Here is a 23,951-nt window from a genome sequence, read left to right as displayed (position 1 = left end):
AGACCCCCAGACGTTCCATAAACGCCCTCCAGACTCTAGAGGTGAATTGGGGACCCCGATCAGACACTATATCCTCAGGCACCCCGTAGTGCCGGAAGACGTGAGTAAACAGGGCGTCGGCAGTTTGTAGGGCTGTAGGGAGACCTGGCATAGGAATGAGAAGGCAGGCCTTAGAAAACCGATCCACAACGACCAAGATCGTAGTGTTCCCCTGGGAGGGGGGAAGGTCCGTGACAATATCCACCGATAGGTGAGACCACGGCCGTTGTGGAACGGGTAGGGGTTGTAACTTCCCTCTGGGCAGGTGTCTAGGCGCCTTACACTGGGCGCACACCGAGCAGGAGGAAACGTACACCCTCACGTCCCTAGCTAAAGTGGGCCACTAGTACTTCCCACTAAGGCAGTGCACTGTCCGACCAATACCAGGATGACCAGAGGAGGGTGACGTGTGAGCCCAATATATCAGTCGATCACGAACCTCGAGCGGCACGTACTTCCGTCCCTCTAGACACTGTGGGGGAGTAGGGTCGGCACGTAACGCCCGCTCGATGTCCGCATCGACCTCCCACACCACCGGTGCCACCATACAAGACTCCGGAAGTATGGGAGTGGGCTCAATGGACCTCTCCTCTGTGTCATATCGTCGGGACAAGGCGTCTGCCTTAGCGTTCTGTGACCCTGGTCTATAAGTGAGCTTAAATACAAATCGGGTAAGAAACATGGCCCACCTAGCCTGGCGAGGGTTCAGTCTCCTCGCTGCCCGGATGTACTCCAGGTTACGATGGTCAGTCAGAATGAGAAAAGGGTGTTTAGCCCCCTCAAGCCAATGCCTCCACACCTTTAGGGCTTGAACCACTGCTAGCAGCTCCCTGTCCCCCACGTCATAATTGCGCTCCGCCGGACTGAGCTTCTTAGAATAGAAAGCACAGGGGCAGAGTTTTGGTGGCGTGCCCGAGCGCTGAGACAGTATAGCACCGATCCCCGCCTCGGACGCATCCACCTCAACTTGGAACGCCAAAGAGGGATCCGGATGTGCCAGCACCGGAGCCGAGGTGAACAGGTCCTTCAGATGTCTAAACGCCCTGTCCGCCTCAGCCGACCACTGCAGACGCACCGGGCCCCCCTTTAGCAGGGAGGTGATGGGAGCTGCTACCTGTCCAAAGCCCCGGATAAACCTCCGGTAGTAATTGGCAAAACCCAAAAACCGCTGCACCTCCTTCACCGTGGTGGGAGTCTGCCAATTACGCACGGCTGAAACGCGGTCAATCTCCATCTCCACCCCTGACGCGGACAACCGATGTCCCAGGAAGGAGATGGACTCCTGGAAGAACAGACATTTCTCCGCCTTCGCATACAGGTCATGCTCCAACAGTCTACCAAGCACCCGACGCACCAGGGACACATGCTCGGCTCGTGTAGCGGAGTATATTAGAATGTCATCAATATACACCACTACACCCTGTCCATGCAAATCCCGGAAAATCTCGTCCACAAAAACGATTGGATGACTAAAGGAGCATTCATTAAACCGTATGGCATGACGAGGTACTCATAGTGACCCGAGGTGGTACTGAATGCTGTCTCCCTCCCTAATGCGCACCAGGTTGTACGCGCTCCTGAGATCCAATTTTGTGAAGAATCGCGCCCCGTGTAATGACTCCATCATACTAGCAATCAGAGGGAGAGGATAGCTGTATTTGATTGTAATCTGATTGAGACCACGGTAATCAATACACGGGCGTAAACCCCCATCCTTCTTCTTCACAAAAAAGAAACTTGAGGACGCAGGGGAAGTGGACGATCGTATGTATCCCTGTCTCAGAGATTCGGTGACGTATGTCTTCATAGCCGCAGTCTCCTCCTGAGACAGAGGATACACATGACTACGAGGAAGCGCAGCGCCTACCTGGAGGTCTATCGCACAATCCCCCTGTCGATGAGGTGGTAATTGAGTCGCCTTCTTTTTACAGAAGGCGAGTGCCAAATCGGCATATTCAGGAGGAATGTGCTTGGTGGGAACTTGGTTCGGGCTTTCCACTGTCGTTGCCCCTACGGAAACACCTACACACCGCCCGACACACTGATCAGACCATCCCTTGAGAGCCCTCTGTTGCCATGAAATGTTGGGGTCATGTGATGTTAACCAGGGAAGCCCCAACACCACGGGAAACGCAGGAGAGTCAATCAAATATAACCGTATAATCTCCTCATGGCCCTCCTGCGTCTTCATCTTAAGTGGCGCTGTGACCTCCCTAATCAATCCCGACCCCAAAGGGCGGCTATCTAGGGCATGGATGGGGAAGGGCACATCAACTGGTACAATAGGAATCCCTAACTTATACGTGAAACGGCGATCTATACAATTCCCAGCTGCGCCTGAATCTACTAGCGCCTTATGCTGGGAGTGAGGAGAAACCTCGGGAAACACAACTTAAATACACATATGTGCAACAGAGAGCTCTGGGTGAGTTGGGTGCTTACTCACCTGGAATGACTCATCAGTGCGCTGGCTACTGCCTCGATTCCTAGGAGACCCTCCCCAGCACCGACCCGCAGTGTGTCCTCTGCGGCCACAGTTGGTGCAGGGGACGGCCTCTCTCCTGGTCTCTCTCCTGGTCTCCCTAGCACCAGCACCCCCGAGCTCCATAGGGCTCGGCTCGGAAGTGCTGGGGGATGGAATGGACGGCCCCGACTCCGGACGTCCGCGGGTAGCCAACAGGGTATCTAGGCGAATCGACATGTCCAGCTGATCGAAGCTTAGGTTGGTGTCCCTGCAGGCCAATTCCCAACGCACGTCCTCCCTCAGGCTGCACCTGTAGTGGTCGATGAGGGCCCTCTCATTCCATCCCGCCGCCTTCCCCTCTGGGGGATGATCGAACACCGCCCTGAAGCGGCGGGTGAACTCTGCATAGTTGACTGTAGCGGCGTCTATTCCACCCCACTCGGCGTTGGCCCACTCCAGCGCCTTGCCGGACAGACAGGAGATGAGGGCGGACACATCCCGTATCCCGAGGGCACCGGGTGGATGGTTGCCAGGTAGAGTTCCACTTGGAGCAGGAAACCCTGACACCCGGCCGCTGTGCCATCATAAGCCCTCGGGAGCGAGAGCCGAATCCCACTGGACCCCGGAGGTGAAGCGATGGGTATAGCTGATGGTGGTGGTATCGTCGGAAGAGGTGTGGGCAAACCTCCTCTTTCCCATCGCTCCATGGTGTTCACCACCCGTTCCATGGCGGTGCCGAGAGCCTGGATCATGGCCGCTTGTTGTGCTACGCGCTCCTCCATTGATCCAGATGGCACCGCCGCTCCTGCTGACTCCATGTCTAGGTGTGTGATTCTGTCACGCGACGTGTATGCGGTCAGCGAAGTCAAACGCAGGACACAGAGCGGCTGGCAGCGTACTTTTACTGAACACAGTAATAAACGTACAAAAACAACAAACCTCCAAACAGGGAGAAAAACACAATACCCGTACACAAAGCAACTGCCGGAATGACAAGAACAATCACACACAATAACCAATGAGAGACAGGGGGTAATATAGGGAATACAATACAACATAATGGGAAACAGGTGTAAACAATAAAGACCAAACAAGACAAACACCGAAACATCGATCGGCAGTAGCTAGTACTCCGGGGACAACGAACGCCGAAGCCTGCCCGAGCAAGGAGGAGGAGCAGCCTCGGCTGAATCCGTGACATGACATCACACAGGGTTTTCCACCTAAATTCTGGTATAAAAGATCCCCATGATTCCCTTGTTGGTCAATGGTAAAACCAGAACAGCATAAATTATTGCAAAAGAACTGTGAGAAAGAGACTTCTCTGTGTAGATTCTCTTGATTTGGACCTGCTCTGCTACTTCTCACTGCCAGTTCTGGTCCTTAGGGGATGCAGTTGCACAGGTTTGGTAGCAAATAGCGATCTCTTATTCACATCTTGGATGAGTCACTCCTGTGAACTAACTGTTCCTTCCAAGAACGACCTCATCAAATCCCTCTAACACAAACCACAACAGAAGATGGAGCAAAGCCCCCTGGGTAATGGGCCTACCTTGTATTTCAGTCCAGATAGGAAACAAACCCAACCATATTATGAACTGATTAACTCATTGTCATTATATGATCTGGTCTTCTCTGGTCCTGTTCTGTTGAATGAGACTCTGTCTGTCTGTGGTCTTTAGTGTGCTCTGTAATGCCAGATCACTCTGAAACAGATAATGTTGTAGACAACCTTGTAGCTTGCTGTTAATTTCTGCTGTACCGACCCCTACTGTAAGGAGGCTGTTATAGCACTGTGTTGTTAATGGAATGTAATAGCACTGAGCCCTAGTGAGAAAACCATGACCTCGGAACATAACATATTTTCCCTCTGGCATCTCCTACTGTACCTGACTGCCTCCCATATGGGCTTATAGGGTACTTCCCAGGTCAGACTCTCAGATACAGATGCATTGACTCCACCGTGTGAACAGTTTGTTCCCTGGATCTGAGTTATAGCCAGTTGTATGCACACAGACATACCAATATCACAGGTGAGGATGATCCAGTAGATGGTCCTCTGTAGCTCAATTGGTAGAGCATGGCGCTTGTAACGCCAGGGTAGTGGGTTCGATCCCCGGGACCACCCATACGTAAAAATGTATGCACACATGACTGTAAGTCGCTTTGGATAAAAGCGTCTGCTAAATGGCATATTATTATTATTATATTATTATTATCATCTGACTATTACCGGATGACAAAAGAGCATAAAATGCCTTTGCATTACAGTGTACACTAAACATATTAACTAAATTCCTTTTCTTCTTTTGTCATTTTCATTCTTTGGTTTCAGTGTTTCTGTGTTTGAAGTTTATTTGCTGTCCTTTAGTTTTATTTTCATTCTTTGGTTTCAGTGTTTCTGTGTTTGAAGTTTATTTGCTTTCCTTTAGTTTTGTTTGCCATGTTTTTGTTTTAAGTTGTCTCTGAATTGCAGCTTTAGCCACAGTAGAGGACTTCCAGATCCGGCCCCATGCTCTATATGTTCACTCCTACAAAGCGCCCACCTTCTGTGACTACTGTGGGGAGATGCTATGGGGCCTCGTTCGCCAGGGGCTCAAATGTGAAGGTAAGCACGCACGCTCACACACACACGCACACACAACAGGAGGCTGCTGAGGGGAGGACGGCTGAATATAATACTGAGATGATAATATAATACTTACTATGAGCCCGTCGTCCCTAATTAAGGTGCCACCGGCCGCCTGTGTCACACACTCACACAAGCTCTCTTTCACATCAAAGCTGGGGCGCACTTTGAACCTAAGCCCAAGGTGCAGTCTGAGGGGTACATTAAGGCTGGTAGGGCCGTGCAGCAGGAAGCCTCAGTGGAGTGTGTGACTTCCTCCCATTACTAAAGCAGGCCTTTGAAGAGCCGGCCTGTTTGAATGGAGCCCAGTGTACTGATGCCAAGCGTTGGACTCAGCCTTCAAAGGCTCTTTAGTGCTGCTGCTCTACCCTCTCCGATGGATTCAGCCTGTCCCTCAGTATAGCACAACCTTCCCCAGGGCCAGTCAGGACAGGAATGCAACAGACACTCAGATTGGAGGAAATATTTGGACTGTTATAGCTAGTCAAATTACATTTAAATGTGGAATTGTGGAATGCAGAATTGCATGTAATTTGTTATCAGTGGATCAGATCTATTTTATTCCCTGCTATTTTCATGCCACTAAAAAGCCTTTAAAGCTTTCTCTGAGGAAGAATGAGATCCATTGACTGCATGTAGAGCCCTCTTGTGGACATTTAAGAGAATTAAGCTGGTGGGAAGAATCAAATTGGTGCTGCCCTACTGTACTAACTTACTGATTTTCCTCCTTGGGACTGATTATTCCAAGACGTGTCTTAAGATGTCTCAATATGTCTTCACAAATATCTCAAGACATGTCTATGGCTGAGTATGAAGTGTTGCATGGCTGAGTTTATCAAGCCCAATGCCGACATCCAAAGAAACAGTCTGTTTGTGTTTGTTGCGTATAGCGTGTACTGTACAGAATGTGTGTTATTCTTTATGTGTAATTAGTGACCCCTGTGTACTTCCAGGATGTGGGCTGAACTACCACAAGCGCTGTGTCTTCAAGATCCCCAACAACTGCAGTGGGGTGAGGAAGAGACGTCTGTCCAACGTGTCCCCGCCGGGCCCCTCGCTCTCAGTCCCCCGGCCCCTCCCTGGTCCCACCGAACATGCTGTGGTCGTCCTGGAGGAGGTAAGACCTGCGCTTCCATTGGTGGAGAGAGATGTCCTGTGGTAAAGATACATTCTGTACAATGTAAAGAGCTTTGAGACCCAGTGAAAGGGGCTATGTAAATGCATTCCCTTATAAAGTTACACCCTTGCACAGTTTAGTGCTTACAAAGTGAAAATGCTGTCCATCAACACCCCTTGTGAATGTACTGTAGGGTTTTGATCTACAGTACAGTTACTAACCAGCTCTAACCAGTTACTTTCTCATATGTTCAATGTGATTGTAATCTAACTGTAATTCTGATTGAGACACATTTGTCAGTTGGCAAAACATCAACTACTAGGTAATGTCTAGTTGTTTCTTATCAATTGTCTAAGTTTGTCTGCCAAATCTCTTGAAATATCTTATTGTGAAACACGACAGCAAATTGAATTATATAAACTAGGATTATGAAACGTGCTTGTATGAGGCTAGCTGGATGGAGGCTAGCTGGATGGAATATTCTCCATGGTGACCAGTGCTTATGAAAGGTCAATGCAAATACAGTTAGACCAATGAAATGAACCCCTTGTTAATTCTAGCCCATATTTGTGCATTTTGTACTGTGATGCTGTCTCTCTCACTAAACGGACCCTCCATCCCTCCCCTCCTTCCCTCTTTTGCTATGTCCTTCCTTCCTTTTTTTCATCTCTCCCTCACTCCCCCTTCCCTTGGTTCACATACTTGTTCCATGTGCCCCTCCTTCCCTCTCCCTCTCTCCTTTCTTCCTTCCACCTCCTCCTCTCCTTAATCTGTCCCCTGCAGCAGCGCTCCCACCAGGAGGCAGGGAAGAGGATCCTGTCGTGGAGTGGCCGGCCCATCTGGATGGAGAAGATGGTGCTGGGGCGAGTCAAGGTGCCTCACACCTTCGCCATCCACACCTACACCCGGCCAACCATCTGCCAGTACTGCAAACGGCTGCTCAAGGGCCTGTTCCGCCAGGGCATGCAGTGCAAAGGTAAGGTCCTACCTTCCTTTGTCTCTTTTTCTTTGTATGTCCCTCTGTCCATATCTTCCTAGACCTCTTTACCTTACTGTCGCTAGAGTTTCAAGTTGTGCTATTAAATCCATGTTTTCTATACTTCCTTTTCAGATTGTAAATTCAATTGCCATAAGCGGTGTGCATCAAAGGTACCAAGAGACTGCTTGGGCGAGGTTTCCTTCAATGGAGGTAGCTTCTGTTTTCCTGTTTTATTTCACATTGGTATCATGCCCATGTCATGAGATATACAGTAGCTGAGTAGCATATCTGTCATTGTGTGTGTCCACAGAGCCTGCCAGCCCAGGACCTGACTCTGACAGCACCATGGAGGTGGACAGTAGTGATGTAGAGAGCACTAGAGGACTACTGGATGACTCTGAGGAACCTTCAACCCCAGATGACAAGATGTTCTACATGGACTCTCCTTTCCTGGACCGCGAGAAGGACGAGGAGCCCATCAAGACCATCAGGTATTTACGTTACTGGGACAGCTGTACGTTAACTTACAGTTATCAGAGTAATAGTTGTGTACACAAAGACCATGTAGCTATTTAACTTCTTCCTTGCCATTATTGCTCCTGCTTGCTCAGGTCCAGGTTGCTGCTAAGCACTTTGTGACAAATGTTTTCATAAAAAGTGCTGTGTGTGTCCAGCCCATCCACCAGCAGTAACATCCCTCTGATGCGGGTGGTCCAGTCCATCAAACAGACCAAGAGGAGGAGCTCCACCATGGTGAGGGAGGGCTGGATGGTCCACTACACCAGCAGAGACAACCTGAGGAAGAGACACTACTGGAGGCTGGACACCAAGAGCCTCAGCCTGTTCCAGAACGACACTGGAGCCAAGTTCTATAAGGTGAGAGAGCAACATCACAGATCAACTATTACCTGACATAGGCAGAGGCATGGTGGAATGAAATGGAGAGTCTGCATTTACATTGGACTTTCTTACAATCTATTAAAAATATCACAGAACAACATAACCTTAGACCATTAATTTACCATTCTCTGAGTCTATACAGTGTCTAAAAACCAATGAATGGTTTCAACCAAACACTGAATTTCCCCAAAATAAATTGACCCGTTTTTTTTGTTGCTGATATTTCAAGATGTGTTTTATTGTCTGGGGTGTACAGTATGTAAAAGGGCCTGCCCAATGTAATGGTGTCAGTGGTGGTGTGTGAATAAGACTGGGGGCTGCTGTGTTGCAACTATAAACTACAGTGAGGTCAGTGACACAGAGAAAATCCCCCAGCCTGCCTCCTGTGGTTTCACAGGCAGTCCAATGACATTTCTGCACGGCTGCAGTGAAAGGGCTTTTGCTTCTATCTATAGCCACCTTGTCATCAGCAGTATTTTACTCTGAAAATGTTAAGGGTTTTTGCTGGGGAAATCTGATAAAAAAAAGGGATGTCCAACACATTTATAAAATACATTGTAACAAGTTGCATCATCCATATCAGATATCCTCTTTCAAATGCCAAACCATCACCATAAACGTTTCTTGTCAAGTTCAAATAAATTTGAACTGTGTAATTATGATTTCCAAATGCTTTAACTCAAGCTTCAGAGAGTATGTGACAGTTCCACGGTGACACCAGTGGTGTAAGCAGTATGTACCATGCCCCAGGGGCTTAATAGCTGTGTAATTAGACACTGGGGACTGAGGTATCCTGGTAGGCAGGCAGTCCGTCCTCGTTCCCTCAGTGTAAAGGCTTCCACATGTTCAGTACAGCCTTGCGACTTTGAGCCTTTCCCAGCCTCTGTACCATGTGGCTGTTTCACTTTGACACCTCCCCCAATTGTGGCTAGAGATATGACGCAGAGGGACAGTGTTTATGTTGCTACGGTTTCTAGCTACTTTTGTTTTGTGAGAGAGAGAGAGAGAGAGAGAGAGAGAGAGAGAGAGAGAGAGAGAGAGAGAGAGAGAGAGAGAGAGAGAGAGAGAGAGAGAGAGAGAGAGAGAGAGAGAGAGAGAGGCTAATAAAGTGTATTTGTATGATCCCCACATTGGGGCTGCCATTTTCAACACGTTTAAGAGGTATTTTCTACACTGAGCTCCACTATCCCAGTGGTAAACTAGCTGGAACAGACACACCCTCCATCTTCCCAGTGAAAACAGTGGATAGGAAAGGCTGCTTTACATTATCGTTTATTTTCAACTTGGCGCTCAGCACTTAATGACGTTCAGGAGACTAATTGAAGAATAGCTGTTTGTGAATGTGTTTTTTATTTTTCTCTCAAATATTGTCCTATGGGTCGTTCTGTTTTATATTTTTTGTTGCTAGTGTGTGCACAGATTGGGCCAGTGGTGACATTAGGTTATCCAATGTAGCGTCTGTCTCTTGGGTGTTTCCCCCCACTGTCTCTCAATTCAATGTACTTTATTGACATGGAAAGTAAAACACTTACATTGTCAAAGTAAACATAATAACAACTATGGTTAACGGTGGCTCATTCTCTCTCCTGTTCTCCTCAGCCCCTAGCCCACTGTCGTGTGGCTGTCCCCTCCTCTCCTCTCTCTACCTCCAGTCATCTGATTAGCGGTGGTGGTTGTGTGGCGACGCATCAGATGGCTGCCATTTTCTACATTTGGAAGTCATATAGGCTTCTTTTTTGAAGATGAGACCCCTATACTTGTGGTTTCCAAAACCCTTTTATGGGGGTAAGGGGGCTTCACTCTGTCTCTAGCAGATTACCCCCCCCCCCCCAAAGGGGAGGAGGATGAGGGAGACAAGGCACTACAGGGACTCCTATTGGCTAGGGACTTCCTTCTTCTTCTTTGATTGCATTTGACAGAGAGGCTGGAGGGAAGGGGGACTTTTAAAGTGTGCTCAAACTGCCCCTTGCACCACATATCTGTCAGATAGAGGCTGGGCACTAGACAGGGGCTGTGCATACACTGCGCTGTGGGAAGGGACTAGGACCTACTTTGAGTTACTCTTTCTGGTACGCGTGCTAAACTGAGGGAGATTTTTCAGTGGTTACCTCTGACTTGTGGGGGATTTGGTGTTTGCTTACGTCTGATCTGACTGTCTATCTTGTGAGTGATTGATTCAGTGAATCTTGTCTTTCTCTGTCTTTCTCTTGTCTTTCTTTGAGTATTCACTAGACTGTGGTATTTTATGTGTATCATGGTTGTATTCATGGTTGTATTTGTCTTCTGTGCCTCTCTCTCCCTAATCAGTAGCAGTGATGGCATTGCTTTCTTTGTTTGTGTCTGTTATGACCCTGGTCTCTCTCTTACTCATTCTGTCTGTCTGTCTTTCTTTCTTTCTTTCTTTCTTTCTTTCTTTCTTTCTTTCTTTCTTTCTTTCTTTCTTTCTCTCTCTCTCTCTCTCTCTCTCTCTCTCTCTCTCTCTCTCTCTCTCTCTCTCTCTCTCTCTCTCTCTCTCTCTCTCCCTCTCCCTCTCCCTCTCCCTCTCTCTCCCTCTCCCTCTCCTCTCCCTCTCTCTCTCTCTCTCGCTCTTGCCCCTCCTTCCCTCCCTCCCTCATGGCCCACAGGAGATCCCTCTCTCAGAGATCCTGCAGGTGGAACAGTCGAGGGACCTCAGCAGCCTAGCCCAGGGCAGCAACCCACACTGCTTTGAGATCATCACCTCCACCATGGTCTACTACGTTGGGGAGAATAATGGGGGCCAATACCACAGCCCTGCGCTGGCAGCCTCGGGCGTGGGCATGGAGGTGGCCCAGGGCTGGGAGAAGGCCATCCGTCAGGCTCTGATGCCTGCAACACCCCAGCCCAGTGTGGCCACCGCAGCCGGGCAGGGGAAGGACCACAGTGAGTACAGTACCATTCTCTACTGTTAACAGGGTAGACATGTTGCTATGGCTATTGGAAGTTGTACTTCCAGTCAGTCTTGTTTTGAGATAACAAACATGGCATCATCAGAAATGACTGTACCTACAGACACAGCAAAGCCTTGAATTGAGAAGCCGGGGTTTACCTCTTCCCCCCTGTGATGATAGTCATACGATTTTTAAGATAAGATATACTTTTTTGTTCATTAATTTACAAAGAACAGAAATGTGTCTTTATGCTCACAACCCAAACGCCTGAGAAACGCACATCCTCCGAAGGGCTGGAAGCAATGGGTCAGCCGCAGTGCAGCACCCCTGGATCAATTATAGGGGATTAAGTGCACAACGGCAGGCGGTGGTATCTAGGATGATGCCAGCAACCCTCCGGTTGTCGGCTCACTCCGCACCAGATTATCCCGTCTGAGCTGGGATTTGAACACTAGGCTTCCTGCCACCCAATCAAATTGATCATCATTATTATGATAATGATGATGATGATTTTAGAGCAGGGATTATCAACTAGATTCAGCGGCGGGGTGTTTTTGGTCAGATTGGATGGTCGGGGGGCTGGAACGTAATTATAATAAATGTTATACTACAACTAAGCGTAAAAAGAGATTGTATTTGAAAATAATAATTTCATACCTTGGTTAAGGTGAGATATGATCACATACAGTGAGGGAAAAAAGTATTTGATCCCCTGCTGATTTTGTACGTTTGCCCACTGACAAAGAAATTATCAGTCTATAATTTTAATGGTAGGTTTATTTGAACAGTGAGAGACAGAATAACAACAAAAAAATCCTGAAAAACGCATGTCAAAAATGTTATAAATTGATTTGCATTTTAATGAGGGAAATAAATATTTGACCCCCTCTCAATCAGAAAGATTTCTGGCTCCCAGGTGTCTTTTATACAGGTAACGAGCTGAGATTAGAAGCACACTCTTAAAGGGAGTGCTCCTAATCTCATCTTGTTACCTGTATAAAAGACACCTGTCCACAGAAGCAATCAATCAATCAGATTCCAAACTCTCCACCATGGCGAAAACCAAAGAGCTCTCCAAGAATGTCACAGACAAGATTGTAGACCTACACAAGGCTGGAATGGGCTACAAGACCATCACCAAGCAGCTTGGTGAGAAGGTGACAACAGTTGGTGCGATTATTCGCAAATGGAAGAAACACAAAATAACTGTCAATCTCCCTCAGCCTGGGGCTCCATGCAAGATCTCACCTCGTGGAGTTGCAATGATCGTGAGAACGGTGAGGAATCAGCCCAGAACTACACGGGAGGATCTTGTCAATGATCTCAAGGCAGCTGGGACCATAGTCACCAAGAAAACAATTGGTAACACACTACGCCGTGAAGAACTGAAATCCTGCAGCGCCCGCAAGGTCCCCCTGCTCAAGAAAGCACATATACATGCCCGTCTGAAGTTTGCCAATGAACATCTGAATGATTCAGAGGAGAACTGGGTGAAAGTGTTGTGGTCAGATGAGACCAAAATGGAGCTCTTTGGCATCAACTCAACTCGCCGTGTTTGGAGGAGGAGGAATGCTGCCTATGACCCCAAGAACACCATCCCCACCGTCAAACATGCAGGTGGTGTTTTTCTGCTAAGGGGACAGGACAACGTCACAGGATCAAAGAGACGATGGACGGGGCCTTGTACCGTCAAATCTTGGGTGAGAACCTCCTTCCCTCAGCCAGGGCATTGAAAATGGGTCGTGGATGGGTATTCCAGCATGACAATGACCCAAAACACACGGCCAAGGCAACAAAGGAGTGGCTCAAGAAGAAGCACATTAAGGTCCTAGAGTGGCCTAGCCAGTCTCCAGACCTTAATCCCATAGAAAATCTGTGGAGGGAGCTGAAGGTTCGAGTTGCCAGGACGTCAGCCTCGAAACCTTAATGACTTGAGAAGATCTGCAAGAGGAGTGGGACAAAATCCCTCCTGAGATGTGTGCAAACCTGGTGGCCAACTACAAGAAACGTCTGACCTCTGTGATTGCCAAAAAGGGTTTTGCAACCAAGTACTAAGTCATGTTTTGCAGAGGGGTCAAATACTTATTTCCCTCATTAAAATGCAAATCAATTTATAACATTTTTGACATGCGTTTTTCAGGATTTTTTTTTTGTTATTCTGTCTCTCACTGTTCAAATAAACCTACCATTAAAATTATAGACTGATCATTTCTTTGTCAGTGGGCAAACGTACAAAGTCAGCAGGGGATCAAATACTTTTTTCCCTCACTGTATCAAATACAATTATTTAAAAAATGTTACACATTCAACCGGTCGCTCACCTGTGGGCACAACACATTACACCTGACGTAGATTCAGGGGATTATCTGTGTGTGTTCCTCTTCCATCTCATCCAGTACAGTAATGCACATTCTAATAATGAAGATGGCCGAATCAGACTAGTGGTCTTTGTTTCCCTTTCGGTTATGAAATAAACACACTTCTGGTTCAGTGCCCACCATCACCATGGCAGGTTAGAATGTTTATTCATCATTTGTGTTAGATTGGATATGAGATTAAATGAGCGCCATTGCCTGCCAGCCCATATATGCCCCTGGAGGCCATTTGTCTGGCTGTGACTCCTAGTGTAAAGCAGATGGTGAGGGTGGCAATGCTAAACAGATGAGACCCACCACCTCACTACCCCTCAATATCCAACCACTCTGAAATGACAACAAGGGCTTGTGCCCTATAGTCCTACAATATGGTTCTTAGCCAATGAGTGAGTACAGGTGGGCAGACTTTGTTGTCCATAGAGAAGATGAAAGCTGAGACTATATTATTTGATTATACAATTATGTTTTATTGTTTGGCTAAACATGACTTGGGAACTGAATATTGGCCTCAGGAGGCACCCATAACCCTAACTATTCAATAAAACAAATCTTCCCTAATCAATTATACAGGGTCATAATTGTGCAATGAAATGCTACATTACTGTGTGTGCTGTGTGTAGTCCAACCAGCTGCGATAGGCTTGAAGGACATGAAAGAAAGTGAGAAATGCATCTCTGTTTATGATTAGTTAGGGATACATTGGGTCCTTTATGCGTTTGTAATGTACAGTTGTTTAAAGTGGACACTGCATTGGTTTTCCCCTCTAGAACAAGAGTTGTCTATCAGCATATCTGTGTCCAACTGCCAGATACAGGAGAATGTGGTGAGTGTGGTCACTTTTTCAGACAATCTTGCACAATTTCTCAGCTGTGTTTGTGTGTGTGTGTGTGTGTGTGTGTGTGTGTGTGTGTGTGTGTGTGTGTGTGTGTGTGTGTGTGTGGTCATCCATTTTTTTCTGCTACATATGCATTCTTCATGGACCATTAAACATTGCATGTCCATTGTAAAAACAATATCTATATATTTAAAAACAAAGTAAGGAAGTCACTGATACACTTATGGGAAAGGGGGATTTTCATACGTACTGTACTTCTGCATTGGGTGAAAGTGACCCATTTGTCATATCAATGACCATCCCAATACAACAGCATCTAACCAACTTATAGCAGTATAAATCCACAGTTTAATGTATATTAGCACTAGTAATACCCTTTAAGATAATAAACTACAGTAATACGGAAGTGTTTCCCTCTCTGTAGGATATCAGCTCTGTATACCAGATCTTCTCTGATGAGGTGCTAGGATCTGGACAGTTTGGGATTGTGTATGGAGGTGTGTGCCTGGATGTCAATTTTTTGATGTATTGCAACTAAACATATTGTATTCTCTCAACCCAAACCAAAACACACACCCACTTTATGCCAGTTACTCACGTCTATCTTTATGATACTATACAGTATACAGTATATGTACATATTGACACATTCTTTAATTCTGTTGGCAGGGAAACACAGAAAGACTGGAAGAGATGTGGCCATCAAGGTGATTGACAAGATGAGGTTTCCTACCAAGCAGGAGAGCCAACTGAGGAATGAAGTGGCCATTCTCCAGGTAACACATAGAACCTCATGCTGTACCAGTCAGATGTATACAGTAGTCATTCTTGCTGAGTTTCAAACAGTGAAACTGTAACGTGGTACAGTATGGCGTGTTGAAGCTAAAGGTTTGTTCCCTCGTTTAGAACCTTCACCATCCTGGCATCGTCAACCTGGAGTGTATGTTCGAGACGCCTGAGAGGGTGTTTGTTGTCATGGAGAAGCTCCATGGAGACATGCTGGAGATGATCCTGTCCAGTGAGAAGAGCAAGCTCCCAGAACGGATCACCAAGTTCCTGGTCACACAGGTCTGTCTTTATCTCTCATTCTTGCCCTCTCTACTTCTCTCTAACTTCCCTCCCCTCTATCTCTCTGTCCTTCCTCATCTTTCACCCACTTTCTCTCTTCCTTCCTCCCCCTCTCTCTTGTGGTGTGGTAATCTATATTAGCTGTAATAGACTCAGCCCTGGGCCTGTTTACTCTTGTGGTGTGTGGATACGGGGGGATTGTTTACGGGACATGCTGGTCTGGATGGCATCATGGCCGTGTCCCTCCTGGTGGATTACAGCCTGCGGTGCCGTAGTGGTGCGCTGCTCTGCTCTGCTGCCTAGTCTCTGGTCTGTGGGCTGATTAGAAGAGAGGGGCCTCGGGGCCCAAACAGAAGCGGGTTCATGAGGCATGGAGCTGCACATGAAAATGAACAGCAGCAGGCCCGGCTCTGATGTGGTTTATCAGTACTTTGTCAAAGTCAGGAGTCAGGCAGCAGCATGGAGTTGCTAGAGGACCACAGCTAAACATGCGTGCGGCGGTAGCAGCTACAGTTGATGCTTACACTACAGCAGAGATGAGACAGTGATGTAGCTCAGTTGATAGAGCATGGCGTTTGCAACGCCAGGGTTGTGGGTTCGATTCCCACAGGGGGTATGAAAAATAAATAATGTATGCACTAACTGTAAGTCGCTCTGGATAAGAGCGTCTGCTAAATGACTTAAATGTAAATGTAAATGTGATGAGATCATGTGTCCATATAGAAACTAAGAAAGTGACCATCCTAGAAATAGCTTAGTGAACTACTAAAATACTTATGCAGCTCTCATTATCCATTACATTTTATTTTATGAGTGAATCCATTCTGTTATATGAGAAGATCATTATGTGGTATTATGTGGTCTGATCTCGCTAACCCATGGGCGTTGGGCTATGTTCTGTAACAGATCCTGGTGGCTTTGAGACATCTGCATTTCAAGAACATCGTCCACTGTGACCTGAAGCCTGAGAACGTGCTGCTGGCCTTAGCAGAGCCCTTCCCACAGGTAACAACCAGCAACCTCTCACCTGTCAGACAAGTTTGCTATCTTTCTAGCAAAATATTGGTTGTATGTGAATGGAGGAGACAATGTAGCATTCTCGTGTGTGTTTGTGTATCCTGGCAGGTTAAACTGTGTGACTTTGGCTTTGCCCGTATCATCGGTGAGAAGTCGTTCAGGCGTTCGGTGGTGGGTACCCCAGCCTACCTGGCCCCAGAGGTGCTGCGTAGTAAGGGCTACAACCGCTCCCTGGACATGTGGTCTGTGGGGGTCATCGTTTACGTCAGCCTCAGCGGGACATTCCCCTTCAACGAGGACGAGGACATTAACGACCAGATCCAGAACGCTGCCTTCATGTACCCACCCCAGCCATGGAAGGAGATCTCTGCAGAAGGTAGGAAGGAAGCCCCGTTTGAATAATATTTCAATGCATGAATGCTAAGTAAGATAAGTGAGGACACACATCTCTGTAAAGTGTGTAACGTAACTAATGAGTCCAGTCATACAGCTGAGGAAGTAGACCAAAAGTGTGATATAACAAGCAGTCATTTGAAGCAACTGGAAGTTAGTTTGTCTTAGTTATCACTTGTATACCAAGTTGCACTATGATTTTTCATATATAGTAGTGTAGGCGTATGTGGGGGATATTTAGATGGGGCAGCTGGGGAGAGTTGTCAGTGATTCATGTAAACCACACACAACAGAAAAGTCAAAGAGCCACAGGATCTGAAAACCACGCTGGTAGATCCAGACGTGTGGGTAGAAAGACAGCACTGATGTTTCATGTCTACCTCTCACTTTGAGACTAACATTAAGTCTCTATTCATCTCACAGCTACAGATCTCATTAACAACCTCCTACAAGTGAAGATGAGGAAGCGGTACAGTGTGGACAAGTCCCTCAGCCATCCTTGGCTACAGGTATTATAATAGCCTAATTATACTGTAAGCAGTGCACAGGCACATCTAACAAAACATTCACACACGTTTCATGATGTGACCTAGAACAAGGCAGACATTGTATTGGATCTCTGCTGTAACTCCTCTCCTCTCCTCTCCTCTCCTCTCCTCTCCTCTCCTCTCCTCTCCTCTCCCTCTCCTCTCCCTCTCCTCTCCCTCTCTCTCCTCTCTCTCTCTCTCTCTCTCTCCCTCTCTCTCTCTCTCATCTCTTCCTCTCTCTTTCTCTCTCTCTCGCTCTCGCTCTCTCTCTCTCTCTCTCTCTCTCTCTCTCTCTCTCTCTCTCTCTCTCTCTCTCTCTCTCTCTCTCTCTCTCTCTCTCTCTCTCTCTCTCTCTCTCTCTCTCTCTCTCTCTCTCTCTCTCTCTCTCTCTCTCTCTCTCTCTCTCTCTCTCTCTCTCTCTCAGGACTACCAGACGTGGCTGGACCTCAGGGAGTTTGAGACACGACGTGGCGAGCGTTATATCACCCACGAGAGTGACGACGTGCGCTGGGAGGAGCATGCAGATGAGCACAGCCTGGTCCACCCTAAACACTTCATCATGGCGCCCAACCTGGACGATATGGAGGAGGGCCCCTAGTGGCCAGGAGGCCACTTTACAGGTTACAGGTGTGGCCAAGAGGAAAACGTCAGGAACCTCTGCAGGTTATTGACCTTTGGAAGCATTCCCTCTAAAACTGGTTGGGAAAAGGTCAGACACCCCTGTGCAGGGACTGTGTGACAGGGGATTCTGACCCAAGACTTGGTGGTTAGACTTACTGCCACAGGGCGCAGACAGGTGGCGTGGTGGAGGCCCCTGTTTCTTTATGACACAGCAGTTTAACCAAAAACATTGGGAGAAAGACATTTATTGTTTTTTTTCTTCTTTTTTCTTATCTTGTAGAATCATTCCAGCTCAACTTCATTGGTCCTTTAGGGAAATACATCATTATTACAAACCAAAGGACAATTAAAGTTGAAGGGATAGAATTTCCTCAACATTAGGTGTGAGTAATGGTATGCCATTCTACCTGTGAAGGACTTATAGAGTAGAGTGAGCTTAAAGGGCACTTTTCACAAGGGATTTGGATCCACAGAAAGATTGGAATGCGTAGGTATTTGCAAACACAACTTTGTGCTTATTCCAAGACTGTTTTGAAACCATGTCCTTTGACGGTATGAAACTGGAACTATCATTAGTATGTAGATGTTGTACTTTACTAATTTTTGCACTATACTACCATCAACCCTATCAATTTGAAGGTGAAAAGTTAAAGCTGCTACATCAGGTTCCATGGAGAAAACTACCGAATGACAGAAAGTGTTGACTGCATCACAGCTTAAAGTTTGTGGTAAGAGCTTGATACAGTAATGCCTAGGTGAGTAGCATAGAGTTTGTGAAAAGGGCTGCAATACAAAGCAATTAGTAGAGCACCTGTCATATACAGTAAGCAAGTAAATCAAAAGGCGGAGGGACCAAAGACTGCATTCAGCTCATTGATATTATTAATCTTCAATTTTCCTATCTTCTCATGACCAATACCTAATTGGTTTTTCTAATGGCTGTCTTATCATTGTGGCTCATTCTACTTCTGCTTTCTACTAGAAAGTGGCTTGACTATTGTACATTCCAAGCAGGATTTGAGCCAAACCTGGTGATGGGACCACCACCCCTCAAGGTATTACAGTAGCTATCTATGTGAAAGAGGCTTGGTTATACCAACAACATTCCAGGTCCCTGTATCAGCCTACACCAGGTGAACAGGAGGGACTGGGAAATTATCTCACTACAGGAGCTTATCATGGGACCAAGCCTTCATTACACGGGCTCCATATTGGCATGATGAAGGCTTATACCAAGCATGGGTTCAAGGTATATCTTTTCATTTGAATTTGTGAAGCAAACGGAGAGATGAGAAACACATTTTACTCTTTGGTGAGTGTCTGACAGTGTATGGAAAGAATAGCCTATACTGAACATCTTTTTACTGTGTTTTTCTACAAAATGTTCAAGATGTTTCCTTTCTTTACTTTTTCATGGAGTTGATCTTGAATAGCACAGTTAAAGCACCCTTACTTCTGGAAATGTAAAGTGCAGTGTGCTGTTCGTGTCTCAATGAACATTCCTGTACTGCTTTTGAGTACTGTATGTGTCCTCCAAGGTTACCAAAGGGTGTTTCACCCAACATTCGGTTATGATGACCATTAACTACATTTCAATGCCTGTGCCCATTTCAAACAGTCCCTAGACGAACATTTGGCTAAAGCCTACGGTGTTGGAATGGGCTTTTAACTGGGACCATAGGTCCTGGTTCAGGCCCTAACAACGTTATTTTGGGAGAATGGAGGTCTGTTCCCATTCTCCTGTTCGTGTTGCCGCTGGATTGGCAGGTGTCAGTGTTTTGTATATTTTAGTACATACAAATTTAATAAAAACTCTACTTCTTTACATGCCTATTGAGTCTCAGTTTCTGTGTGTCATAAAACTAGATTTGTCTAACACTCAAATCCATATTCTCAGTTTGACTTTACAGCATGATTTAATCACTTTGACCTCAACTGCCATAAGCTATAGCAAACTTGTGCAAGCAGGGTTCCAGATATGCAGCCTTGCTGGCATCACACACCCAAGAAGACCCACCATCAACCTCGCCTTCCAAAAGAGTGCATATCAGTTCCATTTTAAAAGGTGTAGCTCAGTTTAAAGATGTAGCTCAGTTCCAGTTTAAAGGTGTTGCTCAGTTTAAAGGTGTAGCTCAGTTCCAGTTTAAAGGTGTAGCTCAGTTCCAGTTTAAAGGTGTAGCTCAGTTTAAAGGTGTAGCTCAGTTCCAATTTAAAGGTGTAGCTCAGTTCCAGTTTAAAGGTGTAGCTCAGTTCCAGTTTAAAGGTGTAGCTCAGTTTAAAGGTGTAGCTCAGTTCCATTTGAAAGGTGTAGCTCATGTTCATGTAGCTAGTGACTGATGGCTGATATGTTTCTTGTTGAATTAAGGTTTAACTCATTCTGTGGATCCCTGCTTTACAGTAGTAGGACAGTTTATATAAATGTCTTTAAGAAATCCATTGTACCTGATAACTGCTAATGTGTTTGACCAGTAAAGTGTTTACAAATTGCCAAGAGATGTAATATACATAGCTCAGAAAATGATGTTATTTTTGTTACATTTCTGTTATATTTCTCAAGAAAGATGTACTGTATCTTGTACTATGGACACAGGAGGCTGCTGAGGGGAGAACGGTTCATAATAATGGCCGGAACGGCGCAAATGGAATGCCATCAAACACCTGGAAACCTTGTGTTTGATGTATTTGATACCATTCCACCTATTCCTCTCCAGTCATTAACATGAGCCTGTTCTCCCCAACCAACCTCCTGTGACTATGGATATGATTCTGGGTGAACTAACTATAACAGCAGTCTTTTGATAGTAAATACTTTCATGGCTCTTGCCATATGTTGTGTAGATCATCCAGCTATATGCCACAACCTCAAAAGAATGCAAAGGCAATATCAATGATGAAATTAGATGGTGCTATTTTCCCCATTCATTTGGGATTAAGGCATAGTTGGAGCTACAGATTATGAATTTAATTATCAATGGGCTTGAAATAACAGATCGGGGGATATGCTTGAGTTTTTAAGAGCATCTGCTAAATGACTAACTAAGAAATAATTTTGGCTTCACCCCCAAAAAATATTATTTGCAATTTTATGAATTTAAAGGAATCCACTCTGGTCAAATGGCTTGTGGGACAAAAGAGTTAACATCACTGTTGCTTCAGCCATATGCTATGTTAAAGGCCCAGTTTCGTCATAAATGTGATTTTCCTGTGTTTTATATATTTTTCCACACTATGAGGATGGAATAATACTGTGAAATTGTGAAAATGATGATAATGCCCTTTTAGTGTAAGAGCTGTTTGAAAAGACCACCTTAAATGTCAGCCTGTTAGGTGGGATGGAGATTTGAGGCTGTAAATTAGTTAATAGACCAATAAGAAAGAGAGTTCCACACCTCTCTACCAATAACAACTAGTTTTCCCCTCTCTACTCAGAGCACTTCCAGACAGTCCTAGTAAAATTATTGCTTGACAAATTGCTCTTTGCCAAGAAGCTCTTTTTTTTCTATTTTTGACCATTTTAACCTCTACGGGATCGGTGTCCTGTATACGGGACAGTTGAGCTAACGTGCACTAATGTGATTAGCATGACTGTTGTAAGTAACAGCAAACTTTCCAGGACATAGACATGTCTTATATGGGCAGAAAGCTTAAATTCTTGTTAATCTAACTGCACTGTCCAATTTACAGTAGCTATTACAGTGAAATAATACCATGCTATTGTTTGAGGAGAGTGCACAACAACAAAATACTTATCACAACAACTGGTTTGATACATTCACATCTGAAGGTAAATAATGTACTTACATTCAGTAATCTTGCTCTTTGTCATCGCAAGGGTCCCAGAGATAAAATGTAGTATAGTTTGATAAAATCCATTTTTATATTCAAATGTAGGAACTGGGTTCTACAGTTTGAACCCCTGCTGTCTCTGGCTCCACACCCACCCCGCCCGGCCATTTAGATGTGTGAAAGTCAGTGTATAAGCTAATGATCCATCATGTATGACATTTCTGGGAGTGTGTAAACTTACATTTTGTATTACCATATCGTTTTTTTATGTTCTCTATAGTTATGTACTTAAAAATGTATCAATTGAACAATTCAGCACATTTGGGCAGACTTGATACAAAATAGTCCAGTATTGCAATGCTTCACTGGATAAATCTGAAAATGTGCACACTCACTGCTGCCATCTAGTGGCCAAAATCTAAATTGCGCCTAAACTGCAATATTATATTGTGGCCTTTCTCTTGCATTTCAAAGATGATGGGAAAAAAATAAACTTTTTTGTTTGTATTATCTTTTACCAGATCTAATGTGCTATATTCTCCTACATTAATTTCATATTTCCACAAACTTCGAAGTGTTTCCTTTCAAATGGTATCAAGAATATGCATATCCTTGCTTCAGGTCCTGAGCTACAGGCAGTTAGATTTGGGTATGTCATTTTAGGCGAAAATTGAAAAAAAAAGGGTCCGAACCTTAAGAGGTTAATTGAAAACAATCACAGTATGGTACTTACATCTTACCCAGAAAAGATTTGATATTGAGATAAAAAAACGGCCGCATTGGACCTTTAAAGTAAAAGCTCAGTTAATGAGTGGATTCATTTTGGAAGGATTTTCCAGAATCATACCTCAGTAGGGTAGTAGTGTAAGGCAGCACAACCATTGGTGCCATGAGGTCAAAGTGTGAGGGAGGGAGCAGGCCAGAGAGCTGTCGAGGGAGTGGTCCAGGCCCCTGGCTTGGAGGCTTTGAGTTGGTCCCATCAGTGTAATGCATTGTAGGGTATCTGCTGCCCCATAGACCTGCTGGTAGTGGGAAAGGTGTTAGCAGGAGATCACCAGGGAAAGCTATGATTGGCTGACACTTGGAGTTAAACCTCTTGGAGTTAAAGCTCATGTAGTCTAAAGCAATATTCACTTACTTTCATGGCGTTCTGTGTAGCTTAGTTGGTAGAGCATGGCACTTGCAATGCCAGGGATGTGGGTTCGATTCCCACGGGGGACCAGTATGAAAATGTATGCACTCACTACTGTAAGTCGCTCTGGATAAGAGCGTCTGCTAAATGACTAAAATGTAGAAAACTAAAATGGAGTAAGGATTCACTCCTTTGGGAAGGATGCCATACAGTATATCCATTCATCCCCATCGGTGATGGTACAAGCTTGTTCTGTAAAACACATCACCACGTTTTCAAAATTGTTAGTAACATTATCACAGTTGAAATACAATGGTTATTCACGCCTTTAAATTGAATGTAATTTAAGTGTATACCTCAGCCTTGGGCTCAGTTTTGTCAACCCATCTGTGCAGAGTTGGATCCCAGACAATCTGAGGAAGAAGATATTAGCAATGTGAAGCAACAAAAAAAAGTGATCCACTCAATGGTCTCTATATAAAATATAAATAATAGGTTCCTTACAGATCTGTCTTTGTCCTCGGGTAGATGAACCTCCTTCTTATGAACTTTTCCACTCCCAAAGACCCAGCTGAGCCAGCTTCCACTGTTCTTGTGAACAGCAGGGGTCTCGGGCTCAGCCACCGGCCGGCTGCCAGTCTGGCACTGAGGGTTGGCCTCGGAGTGTTCTGGCTTGGTGATGGACATCATAGCAGGATGCTCAACATATCTAAGCCGGACATCTGTAATAAGTGGGAGAAGTCAGGCCACTCTGCTCATGTCACCATACAGAACAATCCCTAGCTGACAGGTAGGAACGTCTTGCTCTGATACTCTGTTACATGGCAGTCAAAGGGCTTCTAGAGCAAAACCTGTTTTATGTAGACAACTCAGTATTACAGCCATACACACATGAGTAGCAGGCATTTGGTCTATCAAAACTTATTTGCACACTCACAATGGCAATTTCTTTACTCATTAGATAAGGCTTAAATGACCTCTTCTCTTGGAATTGAAATCCACAGGTGGAGTACACACTCCACCATCCCATTTCCACAGTGGTGCCAACATGGGGATGATGGGAGGTGGTTGTGGAGGATTGTTTCCATTCTTCACAGAGACGCTGGCTGTGGAGAGGATCCCCTCCCTCTGTGCAGGGACGCTGGCTGTGGAGAGGATCC

General features: G+C 45.6%; 1 protein-coding gene and 1 long non-coding RNA gene across 4 annotated transcripts in view; one reads left to right on the top strand and one right to left on the bottom strand.

The window, feature by feature from the left end:
• LOC121545019 (serine/threonine-protein kinase D3) overlaps positions 1-19,698 on the top strand; it is a 55,043-nt gene extending 35,345 nt beyond the window's left edge. For all 3 annotated transcript variants that reach the window (XM_041855345.1, XM_041855343.1, XM_041855344.2), the window contains 15 exons: positions 4,980-5,111; positions 6,086-6,249; positions 7,033-7,225; positions 7,361-7,438; positions 7,539-7,719; positions 7,903-8,104; positions 10,753-11,029; positions 14,180-14,235; positions 14,672-14,744; positions 14,917-15,023; positions 15,154-15,315; positions 16,222-16,320; positions 16,441-16,708; positions 17,149-17,234; positions 17,677-19,698. In XM_041855345.1, the coding sequence (XP_041711279.1) occupies positions 4,980-5,111; positions 6,086-6,249; positions 7,033-7,225; positions 7,361-7,438; positions 7,539-7,719; positions 7,903-8,104; positions 10,753-11,029; positions 14,180-14,235; positions 14,672-14,744; positions 14,917-15,023; positions 15,154-15,315; positions 16,222-16,320; positions 16,441-16,708; positions 17,149-17,234; positions 17,677-17,850 (2,252 nt within the window). In that variant the 3' untranslated portion in view covers positions 17,851-19,698. The remainder of the gene's footprint in view (positions 1-4,979; positions 5,112-6,085; positions 6,250-7,032; positions 7,226-7,360; positions 7,439-7,538; positions 7,720-7,902; positions 8,105-10,752; positions 11,030-14,179; positions 14,236-14,671; positions 14,745-14,916; positions 15,024-15,153; positions 15,316-16,221; positions 16,321-16,440; positions 16,709-17,148; positions 17,235-17,676) is intronic.
• Positions 19,699-23,123: 3,425 nt separating this feature from the next.
• Positions 23,124-23,530, bottom strand: LOC121544455. The gene is made up of 2 exons (XR_005996123.2): positions 23,296-23,530; positions 23,124-23,204 (listed from the first exon to the last, which is right to left on the bottom strand). It is a non-coding gene; the product is annotated as an uncharacterized LOC121544455 (long non-coding RNA).
• Between the last annotated feature and the right edge of the window lie 421 nt (positions 23,531-23,951).

This window comes from Coregonus clupeaformis, chromosome 29 (assembly GCF_020615455.1).
Source record: "Coregonus clupeaformis isolate EN_2021a chromosome 29, ASM2061545v1, whole genome shotgun sequence".
Classification (NCBI taxonomy): domain Eukaryota; kingdom Metazoa; phylum Chordata; class Actinopteri; order Salmoniformes; family Salmonidae; genus Coregonus; species Coregonus clupeaformis.
Note: the sequence above shows the minus strand (reverse complement) of the source record. Positions and strands in the feature narration are given on the sequence as shown.